Source organism: Danio rerio, chromosome 3, assembly GCF_049306965.1.
Source record: "Danio rerio strain Tuebingen ecotype United States chromosome 3, GRCz12tu, whole genome shotgun sequence".
Lineage (NCBI taxonomy): Eukaryota > Metazoa > Chordata > Actinopteri > Cypriniformes > Danionidae > Danio > Danio rerio.
In genome coordinates this window covers 50,082,000-50,100,857 of record NC_133178.1, presented here as the reverse complement: position 1 = coordinate 50,100,857, position 18,858 = coordinate 50,082,000, and the positions used below count along the sequence as shown (strand labels likewise).

Here is an 18,858-nt window from a genome sequence, read left to right as displayed (position 1 = left end):
AAAATAAAAACTAATAGAAAATCGGTACACACATTATTCTTGCCATCCATGTCGTCCATCTCATTAGAGCGTGTATGATCCAATCTGGCAGGTGGCGATGTCATAAAAAACTAGGGTCCTAAAGATGCGGTCCTAAAAATATGATCCTGAAAGTGCAGCTACTCCAGTTGTGCAGGATCACCCTTCTCACCAGCATGAGCGAACCCATGCAGGGTGAAACGCGAACAGAGAGGGAGGAGGGAGCTTGCTGGTGCAGGGTATATACAGACCTTCTTAAGTTGAATGTAATACTTTTTACTACCTTTTTTAATACCTTCAAAAAAATTTAATACCGGCACGACTGCAACTGTTGTGGCGTAAATGAAATACCTTTCCAAATATAATAACATGTTGCAGATGACATATAGATTTAGGTAAAAAAGAGGGATTAATCAAGATGTCACAATGGGCTTTTGTTCATAGTTTTTAATCACTGTCATATATGTCTTCTAAGAACAGGTCAGTACGGTTACGGTTGTTTCTCCACTGAGCCTGGAACAGCACAGCATGCACTGTTAAAAATTGTCCCGTTAAAAAACAGTAAAATACTGGCAGCTGCAGTTGCCAGCAATGTACTGTTTTTTTACAGTATGTTGCTGTAAAAATACATGGACTACATTGATTTACACAATACTCAAGTGAACTCATTTTGCTCACTGAAAGCAACTGCCTCAACTTGGTCAACTGCTGAATGAGTTTATGAAGTAATGTGCTATATATGCTTAGAAGCATACTTATAATGATAACTTATTTTAGTTAATTAGAAAAGTTCGGTTTAACTCTAATGTCTTATTTTTCACAACAGCACACAAACATGTAAATCTGGAACTACCAGAGAGATTTTGACTGCATCAGCAACTAAACAGCCGCTATATTTAAATAGAGAAACATGCAGAATAACATCAGCAGTTCATTGTTCATCTTTAACTCATACACTGGATCTACTCTCCTCCACAACGGTGGCAGACAGAAGAAATTAGCTTCAGGTTTAACAGTAAAATACTGTTTTTTCCTTGATTTAACAGTAATCTACTGGCAGCTGTGGTTGCCAGCAATCTACTGTTTTTTTACAGTCTACTTCCGTTGTGTAAATTAACAGTATATTACTGTTAAAATACATTTTTACACTGTGTTTTTACCTCTCACACCTTTAACCCTTTAAACCCCAGAGCATATACTTCAGTTTTAATTGAAGTGTCCACACTACTGAGTGTTCAAGAAACATGGAGCAAAGCTGAAGTAAATTCATTAATTAACTGACTAATTAAATGATAATTGAGGATTAACAATGAACAAATGAAGAAATACTGAAGGGAAAAAACAAGAACAGAACATACAAAACTTTAGTCACAGCTTTATAATGAAATAACCTGAAGAACAACAAATGATTAAATCATTTAAATGATCAGCGGATGATTAAACAACTCTACAAACATCATCACCAGCTACACTTATTACTTAATACATGTATTTTTGTATAACATCTACTAAAGTTCTTCTTGAGAAAAAGTTAAAGTTTTACGTCACCATCATGGAGAACAGAGTTTGCTTTAGTTGGGCTCTTAGCCCTGTCATTTTTAATGTTAATATATCTTGGCTGCTGCAATTGTTAAGAACTTTGTTTGAAAAGCTCTTTTGTTGTGGCAAGCCAGCCAAAAACCTAAATAAGATCTGGTGATGTTCATGTTGCTATTAAATGGCAGAGTCTGTTCTCATTTACTATAATAAAATTTACTGCTCCTATTCAATGTTAAATCTATTGTTTTACATTATATGTCTATATATGGCAATGATTTCTGGAAGTTTTTAAGAATATCTTGGACAATAACACTGCTCTATGGTGTAAATCGCACTCAAAGAGACATCAATATTCAGCGGATGAACCTCAATAATGGTGACAACAAATTTAACAAAATTTAACAAAATTAACAGTTTAACTCACAAACAGGCAACTGAAAGTCTAAACATAAACAACAGCAGAATCAAACACAAATAAAGAAAACCGTTAGACCATTATACAACATTTATTTATACCGCAATGCATGCTGGGATATTTGTACAGTGCCACTCCCAGCATGCATTACAGCATGAAACATTTGAGATGTTACCATTGTTGAGATACAAGGTCAGATTCATGAGGTCTGAGTGTGTATTTGTCATAACTGAACTGTTTTTGTTTGTTACTTCTTAACTGTTAAGTAATTACGGAGGTATCTTTTCTGTTTCCACTTCTCATTAATTAATTTAATACCTGCAACTAAGTATAAAATTTATTGCATGAGGCCCTTCATCCAGATTTATACCAAAACATTTATCAGAACTAATTTCAGATAAATAAATTTCTCTATTTATTGACTTCCCAACTTTATTGCTATAGTACAAACATTTTGTAAACTCTGTATTACAGCAGTTGGAAAGTCTTCTTAAATGAGTTCAAGGGTGAAGAGCCCAACTAAATCAGCCCCTCACTCCATTACGGTGACACAAAAAACACCTTAATTTCTGTTGGATCTCAATGAGAATAGTATGGAAGTCAAATCAGTCAGTAATAAGTGTGTGTCTGCTGTTGTTTGTGGAGTTGTTTAATGATCCTCTGCTAAGACTGAAGCTGTTTTATTTTATTTTATTTTATTTAATGTTGTAACTCAAGTCACTGTTTGTATTTCTTGTTTATTTTCTTCAGTAATTGTAATTATTAACAGCAGGTGTTCATCAGTGTCTGAATTCACTCATTAGTGTTCATTAAAACTGTCAGGTGAACTAGATTAGTTAACTAGTGTATGAAATAGTGAACAAGGACACAAAGCGTGATTTCAAACACAGACTTCAGAACATCGAATCTGAACTCTGTTAGCTCACAGTTTTCTGCAGTTGGTTACTTTCTCGAAAACAAAAATGTTACCCAGAAAGCACTGTTTTTAACAGAATATTACTGTTTTAGTGAAAAAACATTATTTTACCGTAGAATCTGACCGTTTTTTAACAGCAATTTTTTACAGTGTGATTGAAAACCGTTCTCGGCATGCTTAGACAGTAATGCTGAACTGTGTCAATAGATTCAGCCTGATCTCAGGAGGAAATGTAAGTATTTTACGTTTTTTCAGTTTAGTGACTTATTCATACAAATTTGTACGAGGTCAGTTGTACAAAAATGTACGATTTTAAAAAGGAGGCATGGCACCCAACCCCACCCCTAACCCCAACTGTCATTGGGTGATGAGCAAATTGTACTAAATTGTACGAATTAGATTGTATGAATTCATATGAATTAGCCACTAAACTAAAAATGTATGAATTGCCTTGAGATTGCATTGGATAGATTCTCTGTGTCAGGGCTCGAAATTTGCTTTTTTACTTGATAGGACTTCAAATATTTAGGAGAACCAGAAAAAAATCAGAAGCACCCACCAAAAATGAATGAGCACCACTGCAAATTGTATATTAAAGAATTTATTGTATTTGAAAACAACGTCAATTAGGACTAACAAAAACTAGAAACAACTGTCTAAATAATTCTGAAATGACATTGATATTTGTGCAATAATTCCTAATGTCTAATAATTATAAAATATTAATGATGACGAAAATGACAATAATACTAACAATTAATTACATTTCTCATTATCACACTGCCTCACATGTGCTTGAATGTCAGTTATGTGCTATAAAAGGTCCCACTGTTACATTATAAAAAATACATTTATGGCTTGCATTTAACAAAAATGAAGCATTGCAGTAAAAAAATATATATTTTGCACTATTGTTTTTATTTGCATGTCAATTATTAAATAATATTTCTGCTACAAAACAAACAAAAGATTATAATGAATCTGAAAGCTTCAAATCAGTCATCGTTAATTAAATAGAAAAATAATACACATCTCCGGAAAAAATGAACAAAAGAAAGGTAGAAAAGTCTCACTTCTGCCACTCTTTAAGTTTTGGTATCGGTTTGTGTCATTTTAAATGCTCAGTCCTCAGGCTGATTTTAATATTTCTGTGTTTGTGGAATAAAGCAGGCAAATCAGCCGGCCCAATATATGAGGGATGATGACCATCGGTGCAATACCGTTCTTTGTTATGAGCCGCAGTTTCAGTTTAAAATTAGTAAAGGCGAGCTTTTTTGGCAATGATGTGTACAGTGTTAGATTTTACATTTACTGCTTATTTGCGCTAATCACGCAGTGAATGCAATGCACTTGTTTGATCTCAACTGGCAGATCAACCATCACCACATGATCACCATTATCGGTGCCATTATTTGTAACTTTAGATGGGATTTGCAAACCTGTTTACTTTTCACTCTTCAGCCGTTTGCATTTCCAGCAGTCAGAAAAGATCCCTATCATCTGACAGCGGAAAGCATTGAGTGATTGATAGTTAATATGAACCAATATAGAATCAGGGAAGACAGATTCAGCATTTTTTTTTTAGAAAAAATCAAAGCAGGTTGCGCCTTTATATACAGTCGCTCAAATGCTCCCAAATATAATATGAGGGTGCATAGACTAAATGTCAGGTGTATATGGAACTAAAATGGTCACAATTTCAAGCACTGGTGTGTTGACCTGGTGTGTAAGATCACCTTACATGATATCGCTCAGATCCTACTCTCAACATAATAAATCATAATAAATCCACTCAAATTTTAGAATTAAGACCTCCACTTAAAACAAATTGAAAATTTATCTAAAAAATTGGGTTCGAAAATTTAATACCTTGTCAGATGACGTTTATTTCTGCTCAATGCCCTTAATGTTAGGTAATTTGATTTACTACCTTTTACAACAACCTGAGAAGGGCGAAAGGGCCAAAAAGCAAAAATGAAATCCAAATAAAACAACATCAAAAACTGGCATTGAAGTCTAAAACGGTAGAGAGACAAGACAGCACAAAATTAATAAAATGAAGCACAAGGTAAACACACACAAAGATTAAGGTACAAGAAAATGAGAATGAGAGGAATAAATATGGAGACTAATGAAGAGAAACTAAAGAAATGAAAAAATAATGATCTAATAAGTAGAATGAGTGGGTGGGGTGAGACAGTGGAGCACATGGTAAGCTGACAAAGCAATGCCATGTGCGCTGAGAAAACAAAACAAATGAAAGTGATGACAACATGCATTGTTTTAAAAAAGTTTTTACCTCATTGAGGTGCAGTTAATTACATATTGTTGGAACAGATGTTTTGATCCCAGTTTCTTTGCAAACCCTTTCTTGTGGACATAGTAATACGCATTAATACTGAGTCATAGTAATACACCTTTGTCGATTAATATGGTTGGCAGGGAAAACCGCACAAGTCATTATGGGTTCAGCCCCAAAATCGCAGGGATATGGATTCAGCTTTAACATTAGAAGGAAGATGTTTTTATATCAATCCAATATGACTGTGTACACACTACAACTTCAAATCAGAAAAAGCTGGAATAGTATGGAAAAAGCAAATATAAAAGAAAGTAGGGATTTCCAAATTTACTTTGACTTGTATTTCATTGCAGACAATGCCAACACAACATATTTCATGTTTTGTCCTTCCAATTTTATTTAATTTGTAAATATACATCCTTTCCTGTCATTCAGACCTGCAACACATTACAAAAAAATTGGGACAGAAGCAGTTTAGGGCCAGTAATCAGGTAAATTGGTTGAATAATGATGTGATTGTAATTATGATTTGGTACAAAATCAGCATCCAAGAAAGGTTTAATCCTTTAAGAGCAAAGATGGGCTGAGGATCATCAGTTTTCCAACAAATAGATGAGAAAATTATTGAAATTTTAAAAAAGAATTTCTCACAGAAGTGCACAAGAAGTGCGCAAGCCTAAGCAGTAATACCATGATCTCCAATGCGTCAAGAACTGCATCAAGATACGCCATTGATCAATATACAATATTATCACATGGGCTCAAGACTACTTTGGCAAACCTTTGTCAAGTACCACTATACAGTATGTAGTTACAGTAACAAATGCTAGTGAAAACTGTACTGCCAAAATGAACCCCTATGATAACAGTGTGCAGAAGTGCTGTCACGCTCTTTGGACTTAGGCATCTGAGATGAACCTTCACATAGTGGAAATGTGTACTATGGTCAGATGAATCAGTATTTTAGGAGTTTTTTTTTTTTTTTTTTTTAGGGAGAAATGGATGTTGTGCTCCTACTGTGTCTTTTCCTGGCCTGTTATTTTCCTGCTCTACACTTTCCTGCTCTGCTCCTCTCCTGATCTGGAGTCTATCTTCTCTGCATATTTGAGGCCTACTTACTCTCTTTATCTCTCCCCCCCCTGCCATTTCTCCTTCTAACTCTGGTAACTTTAGTTTTACATTTAAGCTGGGTATCATATGTTTTTATAATTTCATGTTTTATCATTTTTTGAAGTTATTTGCAACTAATACAGTTTTTAACCATAGCAAGTTGTTGCCAATAAATCATTTCATTATACAGTTTTTTGTGAATTACTTTTGGTTTAACATAAACACATACTTGCTCCATATTGCAATACAATACAATCCTGTAATATCAACGCTGTCCCACATTTTTAACTATTAATACTGCCCTTATTTCTATTTTTGGTATAAGATTGCAGATGGATGGTTTGACTAGAAATGTACAGTTTTTTACCATACTGATAACTTTTTAGTCATTCAGCAAGACTATAGTTCGAACTGCTGTTGTTAATAACCCATTCTGACCAATAGTATCTGGATGCAGCCTTTATGATGCAAGCTGAGATTCCTTCACTCGGTGATGCATTGTCAGACACAATGCACTCAATGGAGTGAGTGATGACACTGTGACTAGTAGGGTTAGGGGTGGGGTTAAGTGAGCACATTAAAAAGCATTGGATGCAGCTCAGATTGCACTGCACTAAGTCTGCATCCAGACCCCTCTCATTCTGACACACATGAAACACTTCTTTACTTGATGTCTTCAGTCCCTAAATATCTTTTGTGTTTTATGAAAAGGAATGGCAGCATTACAAAGTGGTAAATGCTTTAATGTTCAAACCTTTTTTGAAAAATGTTGTAAGAACCAAAATTGGAATTTGTGTTTATTTAAATAATAATAATAATAAAAAATAATAATAAAAAACCCACAAGAAACACATTAAATAATGTGCTGTTGTATTGTTAGAAATGAAATACAAGTCAAAGTAAACTTAGAATTTTTGGATTTAGGGTTGTATACACAGGTCTGTCAACAGAGATTACTTTTGCATAAAATGTTACTTAAGATGTTACTATATACATAATAACATAAAACAAAGTTATGAAACACTCTCACTGTCAAACTCTGTCTCTTTTTGTTGAGGGTTAGCTTTAAGTAAAAATTACAGTCATTATAAAAAAGTTTTTGTTATTGGAAATAACAAGTAACAATCTCTTCAAACATGTACAACTAGTGCACTACATGTAGCTCAACAACAATAACTACAATTAATATTTGACATATCAATTGTGTTCTCTTAAGGACACATAATAGATTCATAAGAACAAACATTGCCTGGTAGGTTTACAAATGCAAATTTATATTTTTAACAACTATAGATCCAGACACAGATCAGCAGCTAATGCTGTAATGATTTTGCCATGGCATGGATAACCACATGACATTGAATTGATTCATGAATGTATGTGTGCTGCACTTCTGAAAGATTTGTTAATAACTGACAACATTATACAAATACTGATAACCAGGCATGGCAATGGTGGGCTTTGCGTGATTGAGCACCTGCTCTTTTTTTCTTGTTGGAGTGAAAGTGCCCCATGATCCTGAAAGGAGGATAAGATAAATGTTAATGTGTGACCAAAATCCTTCTAGATCTATTGCTAGAACTAAAATAACTATTTGCAGTTGTCAAGTTAGTATATCTCCTGACTTTTGACCAGGAAGTATGAAACCGCCTTACAGACACACCTCTTTACACGTGACTCCAAAAGCTATTTTAGCATCTAGGAAAGTGAAACTTATGTGACTCCAAAAGGAGGAAGCTATTTTAGCATCTAGGAAAGTGAAACTTATGCTTAGTTTATCTGTTTTGTCTTTGTGTGCCTCTCTATTCGTTCAGTAAAATGGCAGAGGTGAGAATTTCAGTGGATCAGATTGAGTTTATGTGTCCAGTGTGTTTGGATCTCCTAAAGGATCCTGTGACCCTCCACTGCGGACACAGCTATTGTAAGAGCTGTATTACAGACTTCTGGGATCAGGAGTATGAGAAGAGAATCTACAGCTGCCCTCAGTGTAGACAGAGCTTCACTCCAAGACCTGCTTTAGCTAAAAACACCATGCTGGCTGAAGTGGTGGAGAAGCTCAAAAAGACTAAACCTCCTGCTGACTGTTGTGCTGGAGCTGGAGATGTGCAGTGTGATGCCTGTACTGGAAGAAAATACAAAGCCGTCAAGTCCTGTCTGCAGTGTCAGGAATCTTACTGTCAAACTCATTTTGAGCGTCATGAGGAGTTTCACTCTCGTAAACCACACAAAGTGATTGATGCAACTGGACAACTGCGGGACATGATCTGCCAGAAACATGGGAAAGAGCTGGAAATCTACTGTATTACTGACCAACAATGCATCTGTGAGCTTTGTAAGGAGTATGAACATAAAAACCACGCAACTGTATCAACAGCAGAACAGATGACAGAGAAACAGGTACGAGCTTGAAGAGATTGTTCACCTAAAAACGACAATCATTCATCATTCACTGCTTGGTCTTTCTTTCTTTTGTGAAATTTAAAAATATGATCTCCCATATATATATATATATATATATATATATATATATATATATATATATATATATATATATATATATATATATATATATTACATATATATATATATATTACATTTAAACTGGGTACAATTAATATCATATGTTTTTATCATTTCATGTTTTATCATTTTTACAGTTATTCATATCTAATTCAGTTGAAACAATAGCAAGTTATTGTATTTAATTTATTTCATTTTCAAGTATTTGTGAATTACTTTTGATTTAAAATCAACATTAAATGGCTCCATATCACAATACAATACAATCACATAATAGCAACACTCTCATACATTTTAGCTATTATAACTGCCCCTATTTCAGTTTTTGGTATAAGAATGCAGAAGGATGGTTTGACTAGAAATTAACAGTTCCCCTTCAAGAGGGGTACTTCAATGCTATGTGGAAAACTTCCACTATGAGGATTTCTACATCTAATCATCTGAAAGAGTAAAAAAAAAAACGTGCCAATTAAATGCCAATATGTTGGCGATGTCAGCGTGCACAGCTGGCGTCAATGACAATTAGACTTGCTATAAAGACACAGCTCATGCCACACTAGACATCTATTTTGCTTTCAGAGTCTTTCATGAAGCTTTTGAGAGAGTCTTTGAGGGTATCTCCAACCTGTTTCTACAGAGGAAAATTGAGAAGCAGATTTTCCTAGTCCAGAGTGCGTATACGCAGTGGCGTACCAATGTAAGCCTAGTTCCCCGAGGGGGGAATTGGAAATGCTATGTTCCTTCACCACAACAATTGTCCCTTAGCTTTTGAGCATTAAAATCTTTTCAGCTAGAAAATGATGTCTAGCTTGGCACGAGCTGCGTCCTTATAGCAAGTCTAATTGTCATTGATGCCAACTGTGCCCGCTGACTCAGCCAACTCATTGGCATATCATTGGCCCATTTTTATACTCTTTCAGATGATTGGATTCTGACGAAATCCCCATAGTGCAAGTTTTCCGCATAGCATTTCCATTACCCCCTCGGGGAATGAGGGTTACATTAGTAACCAGAGGGTTTTTCGCCAATCATTCTCATAACTTTTAGTCATTTGACAAAACTACAGTTCAAACCGCTTGTGTTAAAAATCTATTCTTACGACACAAAAATGCCAGCTGACCCATCAAACCAGAGACTTTCTCACTATGAGGTTGACATCGCTACCCACTGCGCCGCTGATTAGAAGCGTTACCCCTACTTTATCCTGCTTAAATAGACTTGTCAAGACTACTTGCTGCAAAACATTAAAATCAGACACAAAACCTTTCAGAGCCGCAATAGATTATTAAGTGGTTAATTAAATGCAAAGTTGACAAAAAGGAAAACTGCTGAATTGGCTTGATGGAGCAGCTCAGTTCTCAAACAAACTGACAAAATGTTGATTAATTTTAATTAGAAAATAGTGTTCATTATGTAAAGAAATGTGTTGTTTTGAATAGGGTTGAGCCGATAGACGATGCCATCGTCCATCGCCGATGGCCAATAGACAACACGATGCTGAGCCGGTATCGCCGATCCTCAGCCCCACCACCATCGCAAACCTGCTTGTGAAAAATTCACACTTAGACCCCATTTACACTAATACGTCTTACATTGTTAAAATGGAATTTTAGAACAAAAATGATCCACATCCACACTGTTTTACTTAGCATTTCTAAACAGCCCTCCGTCCGCTGAAAACGCACATCACGTGACCACACACAAACACAGCCAGCCAGCCAGTAACACACTGTTATGCGCTCCTCTGAGCTCCAGAAAGCAGTGCACGTCGGACAGTTTATCAAGGATGTACCGATGCATCGCATCTCACTAGTTGTTAAACGAGATATTCAGACATCCAAAGTCTCCCGGAAGTTCCGCGAGTCTCTATGCATTTGTGGGATAATCTCCCGGAAATCATACATCTCCCTCCCGATCCTCAAATATGTCGTGCACCTTTCTCACCCCCGGATCCCTCCTCGCCCTTCAGAAACCCCACGCACCCTTCTTATCTTATTAGTTTGTATTTATAATGTTGAAAAATAAATATAGCAGCTAAATTATCTAATTTTCCCAAGCAATCCTTCTTGCCTGATCACTATTATCTGATCACAAAAATTCTTCTCCTCACAAATACTTTTATATGGAATATCCAAAATATTTCATATGAAATCAAATATCTTTTTTATTTCTAATGCTGGTTTGGAGCAAATGTTCTGCTTTGTTATTTATTGCAAATGACATTTGTTAAATTATGAAGAATTTCTTAATTGATTAAATATTCCCATCACCCCTAAATAATTTGCTATTGTTTTTGATGACATACCATCTAGAGTTAAAAGATTATTTCAAGATATCACCTATCCCACGCTCCACAGCTCCATCCTTGCTCTTTACCACCTGACCTTTCATCCCTGCCATGTTCCACCTCTGCTCCTCTCAAACTACTAAGATATCCACACCGACAGTGGTATTATTACTTTTTTTTTTTGGATTTATTTTATTAGCTTCCTTTAAGAGAGTGATACGCAACAATAACTTATTTTGAAAAAGTGTTGTATGACCCTTAAAATAGAATAAGATAAATATTTAGCCAAAACCATCTTGAACCATCGCTAGAACTAAAATAAATAGTGGTTATTAAACTAGAACATCTCTTGACTTTTGACCAGGAAGTATGCTTCAACAGCCTCAAAACAAACCATAGGCGACAGTAACAATGAGACAAAACCAACTAGTAACTATTAAATGCTAGTTTTGTGACAGTAGATTGCCGTCATTTATTTTTTCTCTAGCAAGAGCTGAAGGAGAGGCAGGTAAAGCTTCAGCAGAGAGAGAAAGCTCTTCGGAAACTGAAAAATGCAGTGGAGTCTCAAAAGGTGAGTGGAGAAGACGAGAGGTTTTTCCTCAGTCTCAGTTTGACTTTCCTCAAGTCCTCGAGCTCTTTGATTCTTACTGAAGCTTACTCTGTCTCTAATGTGTGATTGTGATTTGTTTATCAGCGATCTGCACAGACAGCAGTGGAGGACACTGAGAAGATCTTTACTGAGCTCATCCACTCCATTCAGAAAAAAGGTACTGAGCTCACACAGGTAATCAGTTCTGCAGAAAAGACTGCAGTGAGTCAAGCTGAAGAACACATGGAGTATCTGGAGCAAGAGATTGAAGATCTGAGGAGGAGAAACGCTGAGCTGGAGCGCCTTTCACAAACACAGGAACATGTTAATTTTCTGCAGGTAACAGAGATTGAGAAGATCAGCATCTTAGGGAAGTTGAGCATAATACTGCAGTAAAAGCCGGACACACAGAGAAAAGTTCAGCAGAAAAAAAATCAGCAGCTGATTTCTGTCAGGATTTGATTATTGTGTGAAGTGAAGTTGATGAGGTGGATTTGTGTTTTCTGCAGAGATTTCAGTCTCTCCCAGCTCCTCTTGAATCTACAGATGGTTACTTCAGTTCTTTCTTGTGTTTTGATGCTATGAAAGAATCTGTCCATGAGCTGAAGAGCAAACTGGAGAATTTGTGCAAAGAGGAGATCAAGATGATCTTAGACAGAGGTAAAGTCCTGGAGATTCATCTCCTCTTAAAAATGGTGAAATAAAATCAAATATGGAATGAAATACTGAATGAAATACGGTTAATGTGTTTTGATTTCCACAGTCACCAGCTTTGTTCCCAAGACCAGGAATGACTTCCTACAGTGTAAGTGAATAAAATAATAATAATAAAAAACAAGCAGAAAACTCAACTGTGGAACATGAAAAGATGACGAAGGTAAAGATATAGAAGATAGAGGAGTTTAATAAATGTTGATTAATGTTAAGAATGATGGCTAAGTGGACTTCATTTGAAAAAGCAAAATAGTAATAAAATAATTAGCAAACAATTATATTAAGAAATAAAACGAGATTCTTGTTTCATTACATTGAATAATCTTATGATATAAAGTAAAGAAATAGCATGATATTATTTGCCAGACAGACATAAATGTTTATTTAAAAGGGTGTAGTCTGTAAAATAACAAAGCTCAAAAACATATTTAATGTATACAACAACATTTCAACTTTAGCACAGTAGAAGACAAATACAAACAAAATAAAAATTGCAAAGCTTAAAGGAATACTTCACATAAAATTGAAAATTACCTAATTTACTTCCCTCAAGCCATTTCCTGTTTAGTAAGAAGAACAGAGTTCATCCTGACAACAGCCCATATGCCTTCAGTGGTTCAATCCCCCTTAATACTGACATTGGGGAATAACAAAGAACAGAGGTAGCAACACATCGTCACCTTAGAATTATTAGATTCTATCTGACATTTGTGTCAAATTATTCATATATTCTTATTAAATAACAACTTATTAACAGGATGTGATTTTTTTAAAATAAGTTGTTTACATTTTAAGAATTTTGATTAAAAAAAAGTAAAAAAAAAAAAAAAGGTCGAACTCTAGCCTGGCTCTATAAGGTCTTACTGTGTCATTTCGCTGGACCGCTCCATTGACAGCTGAAAGAAAAGAAAGAAACACATAATCAAAGTTGACTAAATAATGTTATGCTACACAAAATTGAGATGAAACCTGAAAAGGTTTAAATGTGATGCATTAGAAGCATTTTTTTGACATTGAGATGAAATGTTACATTTTACAATGTTGGAAAAGAAAGTTATTAAATAATGTCATTTTTTTTATTTGTGCATATATAGTCAGTGAAACACTTTTCAGTGTTTATTAAACACATTTGCTTATTGTGTGTTTTCTTTTAAAGTCTTTAAATTCGATATTAAGCCTTGAGGGGCAAATAATTAATTTAATTCATGGGGCAAATACTTCAATAAATATGATTCAAAAGTTTATATTAAGCATAAAATTCAATAAGCATAAAATCAATAGTTAATATAAAGCATGCAATTCAATAAATATGACCATGTTAATTCCATAAAATTAACAGCTGCACTGGATAAAATATTTAGCATAGCCTTGTGTGCTAAATTTCAACAAGAACAAATATTCACCCTAAAACATTAATTAAATGTTATAGAAAGCAAAAAAGTAACTTTCCCAATTATCAACATATTGTTACAACATCCATTTACATTTTTTTGAATGTATTTCTTGATAAGTATTCCTTCAATTAATGAGCTGCCAGATAGAACCTTATAATTCCAAGAGGAAAATAGAATAAGAAGGTTCTATCTGCATTTGCCCTGTTTCTTTTACCCCAATTTGCAAATGTGAGAAAATTTTTGATTTATATTGAGCATACATTTCAGAATTAAATAATTCAGAACACAGATAGAAACTTATAATTCTAAGGTGATGACATGTTACTAAGAGCTATTAGATTTTCGAGGGTCATTTACCTGCACATGCACTCTCTCTTTCTCTCGCTCCATGAATTAACCTAAAATCTAGGTGGAGATGGACAATTATGGGAAATCTGTCTATATATAAATATTAGTGGTGGGCCATTATTGGCGTTAACGTGCTGCGTTACTTTTATCGCACGCTAAAAAAATATCGCCATTGATCTATTCTCAAAGTTAAGTTGGGAGCTAGGTCTATTCTACGCAAGCTGTGATGACTTTCACCTTGATATTTTAGCACAGATGTATACCTGACTGATGAGCCGTCTGACAAAAAAAGTGCCCTTCTGAATCAAATCAGCAGGATGCCTGACTTTAACTGGAGTTCAGCAGTTTAACTTCAACTCACGAAAATGTAATTCATCCCGGTGACAAACTGAGGTGTTAGACGCAAATAAGGAGTAAGGATTGGTGAGAGTGTTATGGAATTTAATAATGCACGCTAAATGGAAAGAAAAAACTTCCACATTTCGCTATGTATATATATATATATATATATATATATATATATATATATATATATATATATATATATATATATATATATATATATATATATATATTATATATATATATATATATAATTACACAGTTGAAATCAGAATTATTAGTCCCCCTGTTTATTTTTTCCCCAGTTTCTGTTTAACGGAGAGAAGATTTTTTTCAACACATTCCTAAACATAATAGTTTTTATAACTCATCTGTGGTAACTGATTCATTTTATCTTTGTCATGATGACAGCACATAATATTTTACTAGATATTTTTCAAGACACATTTATATAGCTTAAAGTGACATTTAAATGCTTAACTAGGTTAATTAGGTCAACTAGGCAGGTTAGGGTAATTAGGCAAGTTATTGTATAACGATGGTTTGTTCTGTAGACTATCGGAAAAAAAAAATTGCCTAAAGGGGCTAATAATTTTGTCCTAATTATTATTTGTCCTAAAATTAAAACTGCTTTTATTCTAGTTGAAATAGTACAAATAAGACTTTCTCAAGAAGAAAAAATATTATCAGACATACTGTGAAAATTCCCTTGCTCTGTTGAACATTGTTTAGAAAAAAAAAATATTTATGAGGGGTTGCCACAGCGGAATGAACCGCCAACTTATGCAGCATTTGTTTTACATAGCAGATGCCCTTGCAGCTGCATCAAATATAAAAAATAGCAAAAGAAACATAGGACTCTAATTACATAGAAATCCACAAAAGTGTACATTCTCAAATGAACAATGCCAAAGGATAAAAAAAAAAAATCAAGCAGATTCATCATTGCTGATTCTGATGTTTATTCTTCTGCAGATTCCATTAAGCTCACTCTGGATTTACACACAGCTCACAAATGTCTGTCTAAGAAAAGAAAAGTTGTTACTTGTACTAAAAAAGAGCAGCCATATCCTGATCATCCAGACAGATTTCATGACTGGCCTCAGGTTTTGTGTACAGAGAGAGTGCGGGGACGCCGTTACTGGGAGGTGGAGTGGAGTGGAGATAAAGGTGTATGTATATCAGCATCTTATAAGAGCATCAGCAGGACGGGAACTGGTAATGAGTGTGCATTTGGAGGAAATGACCATTCCTGGAGTTTGTTCTGTTCTCCATTAAGATATTTATTTTGGCACAATAATATTCAGTCTGATCTAACTGTAAAGCCTAACAGCCATAAAATAGGAGTATATGTGAATGTTGGAGCGGGAACTCTGTCCTTCTACAACGTGTCTGACGAAATGAGCCTGATTCACACATTCCAGACGACATTCACCCAGCCGCTGTTCCCTGGGTTTACTGTTGGCTTTGGATCATCAGTGAAACTGAAACATAGATAGATTGTAGCATAAATTATAGAGTGATTTTATTTAAAATCCTCTAAGCTGAATGAAGAATCAGTAATGGGGAGATGTTTTTTTTTGCCTCTTTTCTCTTACATTAATGCTACAGAACATCTACAACTGTGACTAAAATAACACATCTGAATAAATGTGAATCAAGTTCTCATGTGAGATTGCAGTGTGGATCTAGAACTGTGTTTTTCTCAAGATGTTTTCTTTTTGTGGAAATGACATTCATTTAGTTTTATTATAATGACTTAAATCTTGTTGAATGAATGCATTCGTAGTCCTTTTAAAATGTACAGTTGAAGTCAGAATTATTAGCCCTCCTGTCAGTAAATAATATTTGACCAGATATTTTTCAAGACACTTCTATACAGCTTAAAGTGACATTTAAAGGCTTAACTAGGTTAATTAGGTTAACTAGGCAAGTTAGGGTAATTATGCAAGTTTTGTTTGGTTTGTTCTTTAGACAGTCGAAAATAAATATAGCTTAAAAACTAAATACTGCTTTTATTCTAGCTGAAATAAAACAAACAAGACTTTCTCCAGAAAAAAAAATATTATCAGACATGCTGTGAATATTTAATTGCTCTGTTAAACATCATTTAGGAAATATTTAAAAAATCAAAAAATCAGAAGGGGGCTAATGATTCTAACTTCAACTGTAAGGGCTTTACAATCTAATGGTCATTATTATTACCTTTAATTGACGTGACCGTTGAAATGGTCAAATACAATTCATTATTAAGTATTTTTTGAAATTATTTATTAAACAAAGTAACATAAATCTATTTCATTATTACACTGAGAAGAATCCAGTGATCACATACATGATTTGTTAAATATATTCATGAGATTTATCTGTTTATTTGATGTTTGCAAACCGTACGAAATATATTTCTCCAATTTTAAATGCATTTAAAAATATTTAAATGAGTGTACATTTCATTTTCAATTATTTACATTTGATTTAATTTTATTTCTTTAAACTCTGATGACAGGACTAGTGTCATCGACTCGGTCCCAGTCATTCCCCTCTCTGGCCAGCAGAGGTCATCATCACCGGATTTCTAGACATTACATCATCCACTTAAACTGATAAGCACACTGATAAGCACACACACCTGTTCCTCATCCCGATAACGACCCACACTCACCTATTTAAGCCACACTCTCACTACAGTTCAGTGCGAAGTCTTGTTCTGCCACGGCTAACACTACTGAGCGGTTCTTGAGCATTGCCTGCTTTCCTGTTGACAACTTTGGACTGTATTCTCGACTTTGTATTGCCGGCTGCCTGCCCTGAACTCTAGCCTGCATCCTGACTTTGATCCTCGCTGCCTGTGTTTGACCCATGCCTGAATATTCACCCTGTGTTTGCCAGTCGCCAGCCCTTTGACTAACTACTACTGTTTTATGTGAGTTTGCACACTTAACATCTGTGTGCTGTTTGTTATTAAACTCTATAATAAATATACTGCAAATGGATCCCTCTGTGTCAGACCGTTCGTTACAACTAGCGAGATCTGTCATTAAAAATGTTTCATTGAGGAATTTTTAGAAGTTCAATATTTTTGACTCTGAACGTTGAATAACAAATTACTTTTTGTAACGCTTCTGGGAACTCAGTTGAATAAACAAAGAAATTGCAAACTTTCTTTTTTTTATTTTTTTTAGTACATGCTTGTTTTGGAAAGACATTTTAGTAAAAATACTTTAATACATTAAGCCATTGTAGCAATTTGTGTGCAAAAGATAATACATGTGTGACCAGATGACTGTTATCAGTGAAAACAAGTTCGTGCAGGGTAAATGAAGTGACTTACAAACAGGAGAACAATTAAAGTTTTTATACAAGTTGGTATAACAAGATACAAGTATTCTTAATCGTAAATGTAAACAAGGAGGGAAAGTAAACAAAAGAATAAAAAAACAAACCACTAATGGCCACCAGATGTGAGGACAGATGTGTCAGTAGTGTTCTCACCGCACTCAACTCACAGCAATCACACTGCAACCTAAAACACAAAATCAATAATGTGACCAAATCACCACACAATCCCAACCACCTTTTCTCCAAGATAACCCACTGGCCAGTGATGGTATAAAGCAAATCCAAAATAGAACCTACAAAAGAAAGAAAAGTATGACAAAGGAAAGTACAAAATACAAACGGTTGTCAAACTAACAGCATAATAAACAATCCACATTCAACAAAACATCAAAAAGAAAAGATTCAATAACAAAACTATTATATTAGATTTTAGAGTAAACGGCAACTGTACATCCCTAAAAAAGGAAAACACAGTTCATTACACAGGAGCTCAGAATATAAAAATCACAAACAGAATAAAACATCCTTTAAATAAAACACACATTAAAATAGAAATAAAAACCCTTTTTGTTTTAAACGATACCTCTAAGATCCATAATTTTCCATTCTGACACCCAGGCAACAATCAGTAGGCAATGATCCCATAATAGCACTAAAATAAAAAAATCATTTCACATCAAGACACAATCCTAAAAATAGTCTATTAAAATCATAAAACGACTACATCTTTAAATAAGTTTGCATTAAAGATCTGGCAGCATTAATACCATTTGCTTATCACGTGAAGTGTTGACTCTACAATGTCAGTTTATGCATGCCTTAAAAACAGTAAACTCGGTGAGAAAGAGAGAGAGAGAGCGCACATCATACAAATAAACTCACTACCTAACGGCCATTACGTGCCACAACTAGAATGCAAAACCGAGAGGCAAAAGGGCAAACAAACTTTATGACTCACTTTTATAGTGCTGAGCTCTGTACAACCTGTTGTTAATTTACGCCTGCAACCAGGAAATAAATTGTCT

General features: G+C 34.6%; 1 protein-coding gene and 1 long non-coding RNA gene across 2 annotated transcripts; one reads left to right on the top strand and one right to left on the bottom strand.

Moving 5' to 3' along the window:
- The first annotated feature begins 6,186 nt into the window (after nt 1-6,186).
- Nucleotides 6,187-17,655, top strand: ftr41 (finTRIM family, member 41). The gene is made up of 6 exons (XM_021473988.3): nt 6,187-8,697; nt 11,595-11,678; nt 11,802-12,035; nt 12,206-12,356; nt 12,460-12,501; nt 15,470-17,655. Exons 1-6 carry the CDS (start codon nt 8,119-8,121, stop codon nt 15,991-15,993), a joined length of 1,614 nt encoding a protein of 537 aa, XP_021329663.2. The 5' UTR covers nt 6,187-8,118; the 3' UTR covers nt 15,994-17,655.
- LOC141381280 (uncharacterized) lies at nt 16,077-18,858 on the bottom strand. The gene is made up of 3 exons (XR_012401212.1): nt 18,792-18,858; nt 18,417-18,485; nt 16,077-18,017 (listed from the first exon to the last, which is right to left on the bottom strand). It is a non-coding gene; the product is annotated as an uncharacterized lncRNA (long non-coding RNA).